Source organism: Nesoenas mayeri (assembly GCF_963082525.1).
Source record: "Nesoenas mayeri genome assembly, chromosome: 5".
In the NCBI taxonomy this organism is placed as follows: Eukaryota; Metazoa; Chordata; class Aves; order Columbiformes; family Columbidae; genus Nesoenas; species Nesoenas mayeri.
The window spans coordinates 58,355,822-58,371,936 of record NC_137548.1 but is presented as its reverse complement, the minus strand read 5'-3'; the positions used below and the strand labels follow the sequence as shown (position 1 = coordinate 58,371,936).

Below are 16,115 nucleotides of genomic sequence, written 5' to 3'. Positions count from 1 at the left end.
ATATGTGAAGAAGGTTATTATGGCAAAGGAAATTTCTTTTTAGATCAAGCAGCTTGAAAAACATAGTCTTAAACAGAATAGCACTAAACTGCTCACCTAGATTGTGTTTTCTACAGAGTAGAACACTGGGTTATGACCTTTTAGGTTTCTGATTCACGGAAATTTTAAAATGGCCTTGTGGTTATTTATTCCACCAGATAGTGAGTTAGAATGTACTGCTAATAGCATGCTTGAAGATCCCCTGTGGTGTTGTTTGGTTTGTGGGGTTTTGTTTGTTTGATAGCTCAGAAATACTTCATGGCTCTAAGAGTCTGGACTGTGTTGACATGCAGTCCACCACTGCCATGAAAGCTGCAATACTGCTGAAAGACTGTGATTCAGTAAGCTCTAGAAACTGCTGATTTCAGATGTCCATCAACAGAATTTCAGTAGAAAAATGTGCAGCAGAGGAAAGCACTAGAAACAGCCTCCTCACTCAGTTAAATAATTCCTGTCCTTGCAAAATACTGCAGTAATGCCGTGTATCTCTCCTGGCAACCTGTTTGAGAGCACGCTGTGCCCTGTGAGCAATGCAAGTAGACAGCAGAAGTAAGGCCACCAGGAAAGGCCACAGCCAACAGCTGTCATGATGGTGTCAGAATAATAAACAGCTTTAAGGATGTGGGCAACGCTAATGGATACCAGGTAATTGTGGACTTTTTTGTGACATATTACAATTTCCCTTCCACCTCTCTTTTCCATGTTCTAGAGATTAGAAATCACCTCTTTCTCTATTATTTTCCCTACCACCAAGCGAGAATTATTTACCACTTCTCTTACTCTCCTACTAATATTACCTCTATTCCACACTTACCAACTTATTTTTCTCTCAGATTGTCTCATTCACACCCAAACAAATTCAGATAGTTTGTTGCTTCTGGTTTAGACCTAAATAAGGGCATTTTTTTCTCCTGAAGTGTTTACTTTCTAAAAAATCTATACTAGTTTATATAAGATATTGCCTTAACCCATAAATGTCTTGGTTTATTATGTACCTTAAAACCTAAGATAACTTTCATCCTGACCTTCACACTGACACCTGGCCAATGGACATAGTTTTATCTGCCCCTCCTTTTCATGATAGAATTTATACCAGCACTACGAAGGCTAAAAGGAACCTGTTACACTGTTCTGTGTGTAATAAAAGCTAGCTATAAGTACCAATCAACAAGTACTGTATTTGATGTTGTCTGTATAAAATGAGTGCTACTGAGTCACATTTGAACTGGAAAGTACAAAATGTTCTTGCTCATTGTTTAATAGAATTGCAAGGGATGTACCACCACAAAATGAGCAGGAAACATTTATTTAAGTTCTAGACAGAAAGTGTCAGAAAACCAAACCCTTAAACGGTAGTAGCAGAAACTTAAGATAAATTCTTCATTATGTTCCTGACTTTTCTCAAGTGTCACGCTTTTTTTAATCAGACATTCTCAACAGCTATGAAGTTCCTTGATGTCTCAGAATGGCCATATACTCAAGTGTCTTGCACAAATAACTCACTCCACCTAGCAGGAGATCAAGGTTTGCATTATTCGTTTGACAGTAACGCCACTCGGGTTCCCACACTGAGCTACAGATGTTCGCTGACCTTAGGCGGAACGGGTGGCTGCCCTGCAGGAAACACAGCGAGCTTCCCAGTCCAGCCCAGTCCCTGCCTGGAATACAGGGATGCCTTTATCATGGGAAGTACGTGTGTCTGTGTGTGAGCAGAAGTGGCCAGGAAGGGCAAGTACTACTCCTCGTTATCATTTACGGGTGTTGTTTTTTTTTTCCTGACTTTTGCCACGCACAGCCAGCTCCACACCCTCCTCCAGAGCAGGGTGTTCTCTTACCCCTGCCCGTTCAGCTTCTGATTCCCCCAAGGCAGCGCTCACATTCCATACAGTCTCATTTAAATTGCTATTTATTAGAGCTTGTAGAAAAGAGAGAACACTATAGGTAGTGTTGTGGCCCTTCAGAACTGGGAACCCCGAGCAGAGCAGCAGTGAGTGGGCACTCGCTAAGAGTGCAGCAAGTCCCAAGTGCAGAAAAGTTAACCCGTTTTGGTCATTCAAGCTACTACAGGATTTTTCTCAAAAGAAAACAACTCCATACATGATTACTGCTGAAGAGACAGGATGTTCAGGCGGGGCCTGCTCTGCTCAACTGCAACGCACTCACCGGCTCCACCCCGTGTATCGCTGTACCAGCCCGTGTCACCGCTGGCGGGGACGCGGAAGGCCGGCGGCGGCCCCGGTAGCGCCGCCTCTGGCCCGCGGTCTCGCCCTCGGCCCGGCGGTGCGGGCCCGGTGCCTCCCCGGCCCGGCGGTGCTGCCCCCGGTGCCGGCCTGGCCCGGCGGTACCACCGTGTCCTGGCAACAGCGCGACCCGCGCTGGCGTCACCGGCCCGCACTGGGAGCCGTCGCTCCTGCGCCTGCGCCGCTCGCCGGCTGCCGAGGCGCGGGGGGAGCGGCTCCGCTCGGGTGCCCGCGGGCGGCGGCGAGCAGGATGCCGGGGCGCTGGGGTGAGGCTGCTGGCGGGGCCGCTCCGTCCGCGGCCCCTCGGGGGCTGGCGCGCGGCCCGCAGTCACGGCGCCCTGCGGAGGGCGCAAGACCCGGGCCCAGGCCAAGGGAAGCTGTTGGGTGCGGGCGCCCCGAGCACGGCCCCGTGGGCTCCCTGAGCCGGGCCTCGCTGCCGCGGCCGTGGGGCGGGACGGGTGGGGCGGGGGGACCCGCGGGGAACCCGCCGGGGCCGGGGGCAGCGGGCGCGCCCTCCCCGCCGCGCGACGGAGCTGTGACGCAGCCGGGCTCGTGCGCGCGGCCTGTCTCGAGCGCGGCCGTTGGGTGCGGGTGGCGGCCAGGCGGCCCGGCGCTGAGGGGATCCGTGTGCGGGCGGGAGGAGGCCGTGGGGCAGCCGGTCTGCCTGCGTGCGGGCTGGGTGAGCTCGGAGAATATACCGAAGGAAATGCTTCTCCAGACATTTTTGTAGGGGGTTTTGTCCAAAGTTCTGTGGTACAGTCTTCCGTTATTAGTTCAGCAGGCTCACACGGGGCGCTCGGCTTCCTCAGGAGTGGAGGAGCACACAACAGCTGGCAGACACGGGATGGGCTGTATTTGAGGGGCACAGGTGGTGCTGTTGGGAAGTTGTTCCTCAATGGATCTTGTGTGAGGCCCAGGTAGCGGCAGACGAGATGATTGTGGGATAATGTGGAAGGAGAAACGTGACTCGATTGGGAGCACATCTGTCTGGGAACAGAATCTGGTCAGAATTCAAACGCTAAATTGGAAGTTTATTTTCCTGGGTTAAATACTGGAACGGTTGTGTAGAATGCTCTGATATGACCTCACTTTATGCATGCCGTGGTTTTGTTGCACCATGGCAGCTGCACACCATGTTCCTGGGTGGGTTTATGCCCAAATGCAGTTCTGCCTTCAGTCAGAATGGAGTTCTGTTTCTCTGTGAAGTCTCATAAGGTGTTGGTAATACACCTAGTATCAGTTTATCCCATATTTAAGGTTGATATTCTGCAATTAATTTGCCATTGCAGACCTCTCTAGAAGTCTTAAAAGGCTATGAAACTACTGGTTTGCATTACAAGCAACAAACTCTGTACGGGCAGCATTAGTTTGCATGCTCTTGCTCTTTCAAGACAAAGCAAAAAGAAATTTTGGGGGAATGTCAAATGAGAGGGATCAAGGGGAGGAAATGGATAAAGATTCAGAATCATAAGTCATAGGGTAGGTCCTTATGCAGACTTTTGGGGAAAAAGGTATGAGTGTAAAGAAAAGGAGAGATAAGTTGAAGATAGAGAGTTTTGAGCAAGTCAGTTCTGTAATATGTCTTGAAGCTGAGTGTTTGCTGCAAATAGGGAGATTTCTAAATTGGTTTATACCGACATGGATTCCATGGCTTACCAGTTAAATAATGCTGTGAGAGTTCTTGTGATCTGCCAGTGTCAGTCTGATGTAAGAAAACTAATTCCTAATGTAATGTCTGTGTATAGACATATGCTTATTTGTAGACATTTTGACTTTCACGTGCACAAATATTTAGGAAAAACAAAGATTGCCATAAATTGCCATCATCATAGTGAGATTTTTTCCATTCCATTGGATGTATTTATATGTGTGTGTTGGAGTTGCTGAAGAATCTGTGTGAAATATTATCTATTCAGTACAGGTATTGCTGTAAGCAAAGCTATACGTTTTTCATAAGCTGTTAATGCCATATTCCAGTCTCTTCTAAGCATTCTGTTTTGTTTATGATTTGACTGTTGAAGTTGTGTTATTGCAGAATAATTAGACTGGTTAGTGGGTACCTAAATTCTTACACTAAAAGAAAATAAAGGAGTAGCCATTCATAAAACACACCAGTGTAACTCTCAAATATTTTTAGCAGAGACTCCACGAGTGAATGAGAACTACTTTCTATGGAACTGAGGTGAAGAACTTCACCATGGGTCAACAAATTTCAAACCACACACAAACCGTAATCAACAAGTTGCCCGAAAAAGTAGCAAAGCATGCCTCTTTGGTTCAAGAAAGTGGTTTCCTAACATATGAAGAGTTTCTGGGAAGAGTAGCTGAACTTAATGATATGTAAGCCTTACTTTATTTCCTTCTTTTTTTTCATGTTTTACAGAGACCTTGTATGCAATATATTGCCCAGGGCTGGCTAAGCCAGAACTGGCCGTCTCATTTAGAAATGTTTCCTTCAGTTCTTCAAGTTTCTATAATGGTTGTAATTACGCTTCAAACCCAAAGCTATTTCTCCTTTTGTAAATTCACTTTTCTCCAGTAGTCTTCTCCCAGCAAGTGTTGCTTCTCTCTTGGAAGTTCACAAGACGTAGATGTTTAGCAGTATATTTTTGTTAGTGTTACCTGTCTCCCTTACTCTTCCCCACCCCACCAATCACTTAAAGATGCAATGCCACTTTCTCTGCTGGAAGCAGCAACATGAGCCCTATAAAGTTCAGCTACAGCAGGAAGGTAATACCTGAGACACAACTGTTTGTGAGCATCTCTCCCATCTCTGTGTTCATACTACTTGAAACCAGTGGCCAAGAAAATCCCAAATAAAAGTCTGCATACGTAGGATTTTTACTAACCTGCCTTTTGTTTGACTGATACATGGATGGTAAAAAGAAATGAACAAAAAAGCAGAGTTGTCATTTTCACTCAATATTTATGGTATAAAATGAAGTGGAAACATATAGGCTGAAAAGAGTCTTTGTAGCATGTGGCTTTTGGAAGTGCTCGAAGTTTAACTATGCTGTGAATTTGTATTCAGTTTAGAAATTTTCTTGTACAGTGTCATAGTTTGATGAATGACCTTCAAGAACAGATAGCTGTCTTCTTGGGTACACAGATAAATAGATTTTGAAGAACTTTATGTTTTGCCTGAGAATCTAAGTGGATCTCAGGATAATTAACTCCAAAATATCACTGCTATTAAAACATTTTTTGGTTCTTTACGGTGTTCACCCTGAAAGCAACATGTCTTGTTCAGATTCTTATGGAATAGACCTTGGTGTCTGTGTTCCATTAAAAAAAATACGAAAAATGAAAAATCTCAGGGTCACCTGAAGCTTTCACCTGACTGCTTCGTTATTAGTACATACTAACAAAAATACACCTCATCTGCATGTGTTGGTACTTGCATGTTTTTTTTCCCATGCATGACAAGGATATAACCTTTTTAGATTGGACCACAAAGTTGTATGATTACTGTAATAACCAGTGAAAGTATATATAAATTTTCTATAAAGGACACTTACTTGCTGATGCTGCATCAAAAAACTTGCACATCATTTTCTGAAATTTACTGTGCAATTTTAAGTAAAATGGACTGTGTATTTTAGATTTCATGACATGCTAAGAAGGTCATTAGTCTTGAATTTCATGTCCCTGGGCAGTATTGGTAAAACCTCTTTAAGGATAAAGAGCACATAGGTGAACAATAAATAGCAGTGACTGAGGTTGCTGATCTTCGCGTGTCTAGCACATTATGTAAAACTGATGTTTCTTTATTTCAGTACTGCAAATTTGGCTTCTGGACAAGACAAACACCTGTTATTTGAAGTGCAGCCTGGTTCTGATTCTTCTGCTTTCTGGAAGGTGATCGTTCGGATAATATGTACTAAAGTAAGATTGTTTAATATTTTAATTTAGTGGGATTTTTGTGTACAGATTTTTGAGGACTGTCACTTTTACTGATAAAATCCAACACCTGCTTCATATATTTTGAGTCTATATTTTTATAAAGGTGCTACACTCGAGGATACTATTTGAGATAAATTAAGTCTAAATTCTAAGTTTCTGCAAAAAGCAGATTAACAAAAACTTTTTCATAACTAGATTTAAAGGAATTATACCTTTCAGTGGAATGCTTACAGCATGTTAATTATCAGTTCAGATAATTTATGTGGTCAGGTTATGGTAATCAAATAGTACAACCACCTGGGAACTATATAGTTTGGTAGTTTTAGAAGATAGTCAGCAATTCTAAGCATTATTAGCTGAGCTAGTGTAACTCTATATATTCCGATTCCTTAGAAAACCAATGTAAAAGGCAAATGTTTAACTTAGTTTGGAGACTATGACAAAAGTTCCTAAGTTTGCTCTTTCTAATGAGATTTTTCCTCTCTGTGTCCTATCAGGTACCATCCTTAAATGGTCCTGAATCCACTGGGCAATCTTAACATGCAGTTTCAACTTAAGCCAACTCTCAAACTTTGTTTGAAAGTAACAGTTTGCAATTTTCTGTCCGCTCCTCGTTTTCATTAAGGCAGCCATCATTATAAGCTATTTTAAGTTCAAATATGAAATGACTGGTTATTCTGGATTTTGTTCTAAATTTAGCCCAGTGGTTTACACATTTGAGTAGTGATGGTAATTGTGTTAAAAATACAGTCCTGACTGTGGTATTCTTCACAATGACACAGTTGCATTTGCAGGTCTCAGCTCTTACTGAAGCAGACTGCAATTTGCTAACATAGTGTTAGACACTTGGAAAGGTGGCCAGTGCCATGAGAATTGCAGTGCATTAAAATAATTTTGAGCAATGTCAAGTAAAAATCTGATATGTAATTGTAAACAATTCTTTTATCTTCAGATAAATAAAACAAGTGGCATTGTGGAAGCTTCCAGAATCTTGAACTTGTATCAATTCGTTCAACTGTATAAAGACATCACCCATCAAGCATCAGGAGTTCTTGCACAGAGTGGTGCTTCTGAAGAAGCTGCTGAGAGTTTAATGTCTGTGTCATCTTGTCAGGCCAGCTTGTGGATGGGAAGGTATTTTGATATATTTTAGCTTCTGACCACAGTTACAACGGATATTTTGGAAATTGTGCATAAAACCTGAACTACAAACACTGGGTGATCAGAACTGCATGCTCTTGGCAGCTGCGGACTTTGTATCATGACAAACATGAACAGCAGACCTTCTCTTGTATCAAAAAACCTGTTGTGTACTTGGGTGAAATTCTGCTGGTGCTATCATGCCTTAGCTTTCAGAACAACTGTTTTAATGATCAGTTTTGCTATAAACATGGTATAAGTTGCATCTCCTGAATAAGGAAACAGGAGGAAATGAAATCAGCTGCAGCTACAAATCCAGGGATTTTGACAGTGTTTGTTTAAACAGATTTTGTTATTGTTCCACTTAAACTTTCTCTTCCTCTTTTACATTTTGGCATGTGAAAGTTCCCATCTGCCGCCACTAGAAACTCATCAGTTACAGTAGTAATTTACCTTGTAAGACTGGAAAAATGTGAACTGTCTCACACATGTTGACATCCTGCTTTGTTAACTAGAGGAAAAGCAAAAGACTGAGGTCAACACCTGCAATAACTTCAGTTCAAACCGAACGTAATAGCAAGAAGCTTGTCACCCTTTCCCTGTGTGGAAATGGTGCTACCAGTAATTCCTTACTTTGAGCTTTCTGAGTTAGTTCGGAATTCTGACTCAGTTTTAAGTGAGACAGAGGTAGGTTTTACAAGAAAAAGTAGTATATGGTATAGCTCTCTATATCAACCACTGAAGAAGCTGGTAGCCACATATTTTAACAAAACAGGTTGCTAAGCTATTTAAGTCGTTAGAATGTCACACTTGGCTGTTTGAATGAGAAAGGGGTCGGCTCTGTTGTAATTCTGAAGACAGAGCCCACTGGTTAGGTCAGTGGATTGCAAAGTGTGTTGCTTTTCATTTAATTTCCCATTTCTTTTGGTTTGGGAACAAATGTTAAATTATTGGCTGTTCTGAGTTACCTAAATGTTTGAAATTGGTAGTAAATAATGAGCATGTTTGGAAAAGCATATTTTCCTGCTCACACTCAAAGATACGTGGTTATATTAGAATACACGTATGTCTGGAAATGGCCTTTTATTTCAAACAAACCAACCAAACAAAAAACTCCAGATGGTTATGCAAAACAGCTTCATGTATTGCTAAAGTTAAACAGTAGATACAAGGTTTCAAGGTTTCTTTACCACTTGAGGTAGTTTTAGTGACAAATAACAATAACAGGATGATACTTTTCTAATATGCTGATAATACGCTGGAATCTAGTGAGCTGGTGTTTTCCGCTTGTATCTTATCCAAGTTTTTTAAGTCATTGAGAAAAATAGAGGCTGAAGCACCTTCAAGTATTTTACACTGAGGAAATCTTCCGTTTGTTTTTCCATGATATCCTCCCATTTGCCTAAATTATTCTCAGCTTTAGACATTTTTCAGCTCTGCAAGAGCTAGACATCACTGTCCAAAAATAGCAAATACTACCTGTTTAATTATTCTTAACTCCTGGAATAATACCCCATTTCTCTAGAACACCTACTTCCTATTCAGAACATTCCAAAATATGCATAAGTGCTTTGTGCTTTCTGATAGTGAAGAGACAAAAAGCATTTCCTCAGTTTGTCACCCTTGTCATTTTACCATTTATTCAGAAACTTAGTCCTATGGCTCAGTCTTAGGTTCCAGAAACTTCATACAGAGGATACCTTTTTCAGTACAATTGCTTTTATATACACCAGCAAATTTCTAAAATTGAAGTGTTATCCAAGGTTAGTACTCAAAGTTGCTTGGGGGAGGGAAATGGAAGGGAGTGAGTCCAGGAAACATAGAGAGCTAATCAAAAGATAGAGTATTTTTTTTGGAAACTGTTGTCCTCAATGTGTGTGAATCGCACACACACAATGTGTGTGAATCTGTTTTTCTACAGATTTTTTACTTCATTCTAAAGTAATTTCTCAAAAAGCAATCTGGAAAGGAAACCCTAAGGACCTACTGAATAGTAAAACAAAAGGATATTAATTGCTGTCCATTAGCTGACTAATCTGTACAGTTAAAAATTACTCTGTTATTTGACAAGCTCCCAAGGTACCTAACGAAAAGTGGTCTGGTCAATAGTCATTAAGGGGGACTGTCTCTCCTGAAATGCTGTTTTTTCTAAAATGCTGCCTTTTGTGCCCCACGTCACAGAAGGGATTCTCAAATCAGGATTTTTGGAAAACCTGAAATTTTCAGAACACTTATCTGTCTGCCTTGGAAGTGAACCATGACTATATTACTATAAAATTAAGGAACTTTACATGTCTAGTGAGGTCTGTGAGAGCTGAGGGTGCTCTGCAGCTTCTGTTAGAAACTTCAGATACACTTATCTGTTATCTGGGGGGAAAAACCCAACAACTATAACAAAAACAGATAAAATGAAATGAAAATGACTGTTCCAGGGAGGGATTTAATTTTAAAACCTTTTTCCCCCCAACAAGAACACCTAGAAGCTTAACTAGAAAAGCTGTGGTAACAGTCAACTTGGGAGAGACTCCTCATTTGCAGGAACAATCATGAGTGTACTGCAATCTGAAACCAACCTTTTCAATCTAATGTGCAGTTCAGTTCTTGGCATTTTGATGGCATTTGAAATTAGTGAACATGCATTCTAGTAGTGATCCACTCGACATGCATGTTTTTATTGAGGATATAAGCCAGTACACAGACATTGACAAAGTTCTTTATGAAATAGTACATCCTGACACTCTGTGAAAGGAAGGCAGATCCTTCTCCTGCCTTTAATGTAAACAGTGTTTCTGTTCTTCTGCCCAGTCATGTGATATGTAACAGTTTGAACTCCTCACACTTCCTTGTTGATATGAAAAAGGATTTGCATAATCCTTTGCACCACCAAATGCACCACATGACACAAAAACTAAATGCATAGTCTGACTCAGTTTAATTCATTTACTGGTGTTGGTAGCTTGAGGCTATGTCTGCTGACATAGGCTGGGACGATGTGACTCGTCCATTCACAAAATTACACGTTCCTTGCGGATAAGCACAGGTGTTGCCTTCTGTCCATCGCTAATTATTATGAAAAATGTAGTAACTAATATAGTTAGTAGGGCATCAATGTAAAACTTATTAGTTATCTGGGAGAAAATACTGTCTTCTCTTCTGCAGGGTTAAACAGTTGACAGATGAAGAGGAATGTTGCATCTGCATGGATGGGCGTGCTGATTTAATTTTGCCGTGTGCTCACAGTTTCTGCCAGAAATGCATTGATAAATGGTAATACTTATTAAAGGATATTCATTATTTTATAGTATGTACTGGTTATCTGACATGTTTCAGTTTGGTCTGACAGATTCCTTAGTCCTATATAATTTAATGTCTGAAGATATTTGCAAGCTAATGTACATATGATACACATGAAGCTTGAGTAAAGTTAGACTGCAGCATAAGGAAAGAAGGATTCCAGAATTTGTAAACATCTTATGAATTTCATTTTGGAAAATGAGATGTGAAGGTTCTTTTCAGTATTTCTTTTTTAATCTCTTATCTCTTTTTATTCTTGTAAAATTAAATTATTGTATTCTTGCTGAAAAACTTCTGAAGACAGGGTATATGCTGATGCTGGCATGTGATGTTTCATAAAAATCTCATTAACAGCTTCCTTGTAAAGAAAAAATCAATAGTTTGCAAGATTATGCAAATATCAAAGCAGTTTGGACTGTCTTTTCACTTATGTGGGAAAGAAATATCAGAGGAATTTTTTTCCATACATTATGCTTTCACTTAAAATAAATAGCATACAGTTTGCTAATTTGAATATATCAGACTTTTCCAGGAAAAGACTTCTTCTCAATAGCAATGCCTTTCAATTTATGTATAACACATATCTTACAATGTGTGTCCAGCTTCATAGTAAACTGAACAGCTATTCAGCTTCACATCTGTCTGATACACCAGTTGTTGGAAAACTGAGAAAAATTCCCTTGCGGAGGAGCGTAGCTCTTCTCTGACCTTGCAGAAGGACCTTCAAGGATTAGGCAGGTGTTCTGGCAGTCTGGCTTTAGGTGATAACAGATGTTCTCATTTAAAGGCTTTTTGGCTAGTTAGTGCAAATAATGTTACATTTAAGCCACATAATTTGTGCATAAGAATTTGTTTTGTGGCTTTTTCAAAGGCTTATCAAGGAAGTTAAACATATAACACCACGCTGCCACAAGTTAAAAACATAGTAAAAAACACTGGATGTCAGAGTATAACTAGTCATCTCTTTTCTGGGACATATTTTAACATCTATCAGCAATACAGGGCGTAGTTCAGCAATTGTGGTGGAGAGAGAATTATATTCTGCTTTGGCCAGCGAGTCAGCTGCACTCTTGACTAAGTTCTAGTTACACCATTCTTTTTTTTGTATTCAGTTTTTAAGGTTCATCTCTTGTTAATCTAGACATAGAACAGAAGCAGAATTGTTTGGGACCCCTGAGTTAGTTAATGGAGGTGGATCGTACCCTGAGGGATCAATTCTAAACTCCAGCGGGTTGAATGACCCAGGAAAAGGATTCCTTTTTATATAGGAAGCTTAGGGGAACTGGTTTCTGAAGCACCTCAGCTGAGTATCTGAAGATAGGAAGAATTAATTAAGACCATGGATTTCTATCTAAACTTTCTGGACAGGTAGCTAGATGCATTCTGTTTAACCTGAGCAAACTTGAGTATGAGGAACGTTACTCCAAATTTGTCACTCAAAGAATGGAGATACATTCAGAATTGCTGGCCAATCTTCCTTACAAAGTTTTTAAACAAACAAAAAAATACAGAAGTGTTCTAATCCAGTTAACCTGATCATTCTTGAAGTTCTCACTGGGTTGGTTTTCTTTTGTTTGGGGGTTCTTTTGGCTGTTTTTGGCCAGGAAGCGACCATCAGTGAAAACCACTCATTTCTCTGGCTTCCTAACAGGAGTGATCGTCACAGAAGCTGTCCTGTCTGCCGTCGGCAAGTCACTGGGGCAAGTGATTCTTGGGTGGTCTCAGACGCGCCTACAGAAGACGATATCGCTACTTACATACTTAACATGGTAGATGAGGCGGGCCAGCCTCACAGACCCTGACCCTGGCCAACAAGCTGATCATAGCAGAAGCACCTGAAGCACTCGTTTTCACCAACGTCTAGTTTTACCTCTCGTTGCCGTTCTTCCACAGTCTGTCTCTTCTCTTCCTGGCTGCTGCAAACCTACGCTGCTCTTTTAAAACACAGGGTATATAAGACAGTGTATGTGCGTGCAGTCTTAATTATTAATCTGTACTTTCAGTAAACTCTTTGATCATTAACAAGGTTTATTTTAGCAACAACTTTTGATATTTATTAACAGTTCGACTACTAGATGAAGCAATTTCTAACAGCACAACTACAACTGCTAACTGCTGTTTGAACATCAGTGTACTGCTACACAAGATGAACCATGTCAGATGGCTTGACCTCAGAGTTCTTACCCTTAAATGCATTCCCTTTTACTTTCGTGACAAATGTGAATAAAGATGAGTTAACACTAGTGATTATTAATTTGACATTTTACTGCTGAAACTTGAAGATGTCCCACTGCCTGTTCTTCAGTAGCCAGTTATTGCTGCTTTTAGTGTTTACAGATACTGATTTCAAGCTGATCTGAGTTTTAGTATTAATTATTTTAAATCTGTTTTGGAGAGTGTAGGCAGCTCTGTAAATGTACTCATGCACTTCCTCTTATTCTTCTAACAATATTATCTCTTAGAATATTTTTTTAAACATGATACCTAGCATAGTCTTATTAGCTTGGAAACCTTAAACAGTTTCATATACAATCCTAAAAGAAGTAAATCAATTTCTTTATAGTTTTTTGATCAAGAACAGCCAAAATTGCTTTTAAACATCAGACATATCTGAAGAGAACAATTTTGTTTGCATTAGAGTTAAGGTGTAGCTTAGTCAGATGCTGTGGTTTTATCTGCTTCTCTTGAGTTTTTGAAGTGATGAAATCAGAGTTATAAGGCACACTAAGAGTTATGAGATTATAATCTAAGTAAGGGTGCTGTGCTTTATTTTTAAAAGTGCAATATGCTTTTAAGTAGCAGAAAGAAACTCCTACTGTAATAATGTTGCTTGCAGTGAGATGCGCATGTGAAAACTTGGGAAAAGGGATATCACAACTGGAATGCGACTGTATTTCTGTGTCTAGCAGAGTAAAATCTTTAAAGAGCTGAGTTTAGTCTAAAATAAAATGTTAGTATTCAGGAAACCCATCTTAAGCCTCTTTTCCATAAATAGTGTTATAGAAATCAACTGCTATTTTAGAGAGTTAATTTTTTTTTCATATATATTAACAAATACTACTCTTTTAGCTTGAGGCTACTGAGTGAGAAATATTCAAGTGTAATATTTCAGGGAATATCAGCATAAATCTTGCTTACTGTAAGACTGTATTTTTAATTAGCATACTTGTTAAAATTCGTTGATGCCATAAGGCTAAGGCCTTTTATCACAGACAGGTTCTGAACTAAAAGGCACGTGCCTATGTAGATATGCACATTTGGGTTATTTTTCCTAATTTACTACAAAATAATTTAATTATTTTAGGGACCAGATCTTGGGAATTTCTCACTAATACTTAAGGAACGTGCATAGCATGTGCCGCCTATTTGAGCTTGGCTTATGGCACAGTTGTCAATTTTATCATAGACATTAAGATGGATAAGCAACGTACTCTTCTTGTGTGTATCATCTAAAAGCCAGTATGGCTCAGTGTGTAAATCTGTATTTAACTATTGAAAAATCTTTTTATGAACATATATAGCTTAGAACTAATTTTTTCCCTTTGTTAATCCTTTGATACCGATGAGATATTCTTCAGAAAATATGTGGTTTGTTTGGTTGTATAAAGGCAGTTATTATTTGAGCTGAAAATTGTTAATGGTCAGGGATTTTCCACTAAAACATTTGGAGATACTCCTAGTCACACATCAGTTTGGTTTCTTCTTGCTTTTCGAGCTTGCATTAGTCCATGTTCAGAACTTTAAAATAACCTTTGAATTTTTTAAATTTTTTATATCACTGGAACAGAAAGAGCATCTAAATTAAAGCTTCGAGCTAACTTTATTTTTCAAGTATTTCAAGAATTATACTTCTGGACTGAGATTTTATAAGTTGAGTGTCTGCTGAGAACTTACATGACGACCTTAAAATGTAATTTTGTAAAGATGCAAAAGGGTTGTTAATTGCAGCACAATGACACTTGCAATTGCAGTATAAACTAATGAAAAATTATTTAAATAGTGAAAAAGTAAACTTTGTATTCTGTACAGCTTTTTTAAATTAAGTTGCTGTAATCCACACTGCTGTGATGTAGGTACTGTAATGTGTGCCTTGTAAAATACATGTACTGTATGTTTTACGGGATAATAGGTATATTAATACTGAAAAACTAGTAATTCGGTAATGGTTGGTATTAGCTAGTCTGAAGTGCTGCATTTAGCAAACAACTTTGGAAAAGGAATCACATTGGCAGGGACGTGGCGATGGGTTCCAGAAGCTAGACCCTGAAAATGTGAATTCCTGCAAATGGCTGGTGGTGGGGGCATTAGAAAAACGAAACTTTCTTGTGGTAAGTGAAGATTTCTTACAGGTTTAATGTGAAATTGTAATTTAGGCATTATAGATTGTATTAATAGCTAAGGGCATTCCAGTATATTAAACCTTGTGTATGAACTGTGCAATAAAGTTACTTTGGAAGAAATGTCCAAGTTCTTTTAAACATGAGGAATCTCTTGGCTTTAATACCACAACAGTCTGAAAACTGAAGTTTAATGAAATCAAATTCCATTGTACAGGTGGTGTGGTTAAAAGTGTACTGTTGGGAGTCACAGAATCACAGAATGGCAGGGATTGGAAGGGATCTCAAAAGCTCATCCAGTCCAATCCCCATGCCGGAGCAGGAACACCCAGAAGAGGTTACACAGGAAGGTGTACAGGTGGGATTTGAATGTCTTCAGAGTAGGAGACTCCACAGCCCCCCTGGGCAGCCTGTTCCAGTGTCTGTCACCCTCACTGAGAAGAAGTTTCTTCTCAAATTTAAGTGGAACCTCTTGTGTTCCAGTTTGAACCCAGATGGCTCTTAACCTTGGAAGTGTGATAATAACTAAGTAGCTTAAATGCAGCTCTACAAAAAAGACCCTGATTCTTCTGTTTTTCTTTTGCCAAAACAAATGGACAGTGCTAGGTTAACAGTTGGACTCTAGGATCTTAAAGGTCTTTCTAACCAAAATGATTCTGTGATTCTGCAATGATGGGAAAAAACAAACAACTCTACTTAAAAGGACAGTATTGAGGAATAGGTTTCTCGGGGGAAGATATTTTTCTTTTCGGAGAAGTGGGATTTACTTTTTCCCCAAGCTATTCCATTGTGTTCCCGATAGTATTTCAAAGCTTAATAAGAATACTAAGGTTTGGAGTAGTATTCTCAGATTTTTCCTGTTTCTTTAATAAGAATTGAATTCTGTAATTAATGTAACTGTTTCTTCTGTCTAGCTACTTGGTTTATGTGTTTGGATCTTTTGAAGCCAAGTGAAAAATGGGAGAGGAATTCATGAACAGATCAGGAAATTAAAATTGGAAAACTTACCAGTTGACAGACACAGCAGGAGGTAGGTGTATTTGAGGAATTAACAAATGTTTATAGTTACTAGGTTGCAAGTTTAGACACCATATTAATGTAACGTGCATGTTTCTCTTCTAGTGGGAAATAGCATATTTATGTGTCTTTCCTTCAAAGAAAA

The 16,115-nt window shown here is 39.6% G+C and overlaps 1 protein-coding gene across 2 annotated transcripts; it reads left to right on the top strand.

Moving 5' to 3' along the window:
- The first annotated feature begins 2,473 nt into the window (after positions 1-2,473).
- On the top strand, positions 2,474-15,013 carry RNF141 (ring finger protein 141). 2 transcript variants are annotated; one of them, XM_080344656.1, is made up of 6 exons: positions 2,474-2,545; positions 4,420-4,619; positions 6,056-6,137; positions 7,135-7,316; positions 10,482-10,589; positions 12,268-15,013. In XM_080344656.1, the coding sequence occupies exons 2-6, from the start codon at positions 4,435-4,437 to the stop codon at positions 12,416-12,418; spliced, it is 708 nt and encodes a 235-aa protein (XP_080200782.1). In that variant the 5' UTR covers positions 2,474-2,545; positions 4,420-4,434; the 3' UTR covers positions 12,419-15,013. The 2 variants fall into 2 exon arrangements, with proteins under 2 accessions (XP_080200782.1, XP_080200781.1); XM_080344655.1 differs by having other exon boundaries at positions 6,056-6,164.
- The last annotated feature ends 1,102 nt before the right edge of the window (positions 15,014-16,115 follow it).

Bases quoted from the DNA above. Each gene is read 5' to 3' on its own strand.
- RNF141 (XM_080344655.1), top strand. From the start codon at position 4,435: ATGAGAACTACTTTCTATGGAACTGAGGTGAAGAACTTCACCATGGGT. The intron at 7,317-10,481 runs GTATTTTGATAT...TCTCTTCTGCAG, and splicing joins GCCAGCTTGTGGATGGGAAG to GGTTAAACAGTTGACAGATG. The intron at 10,590-12,267 runs GTAATACTTATT...GCTTCCTAACAG, and splicing joins CAGAAATGCATTGATAAATG to GAGTGATCGTCACAGAAGCT.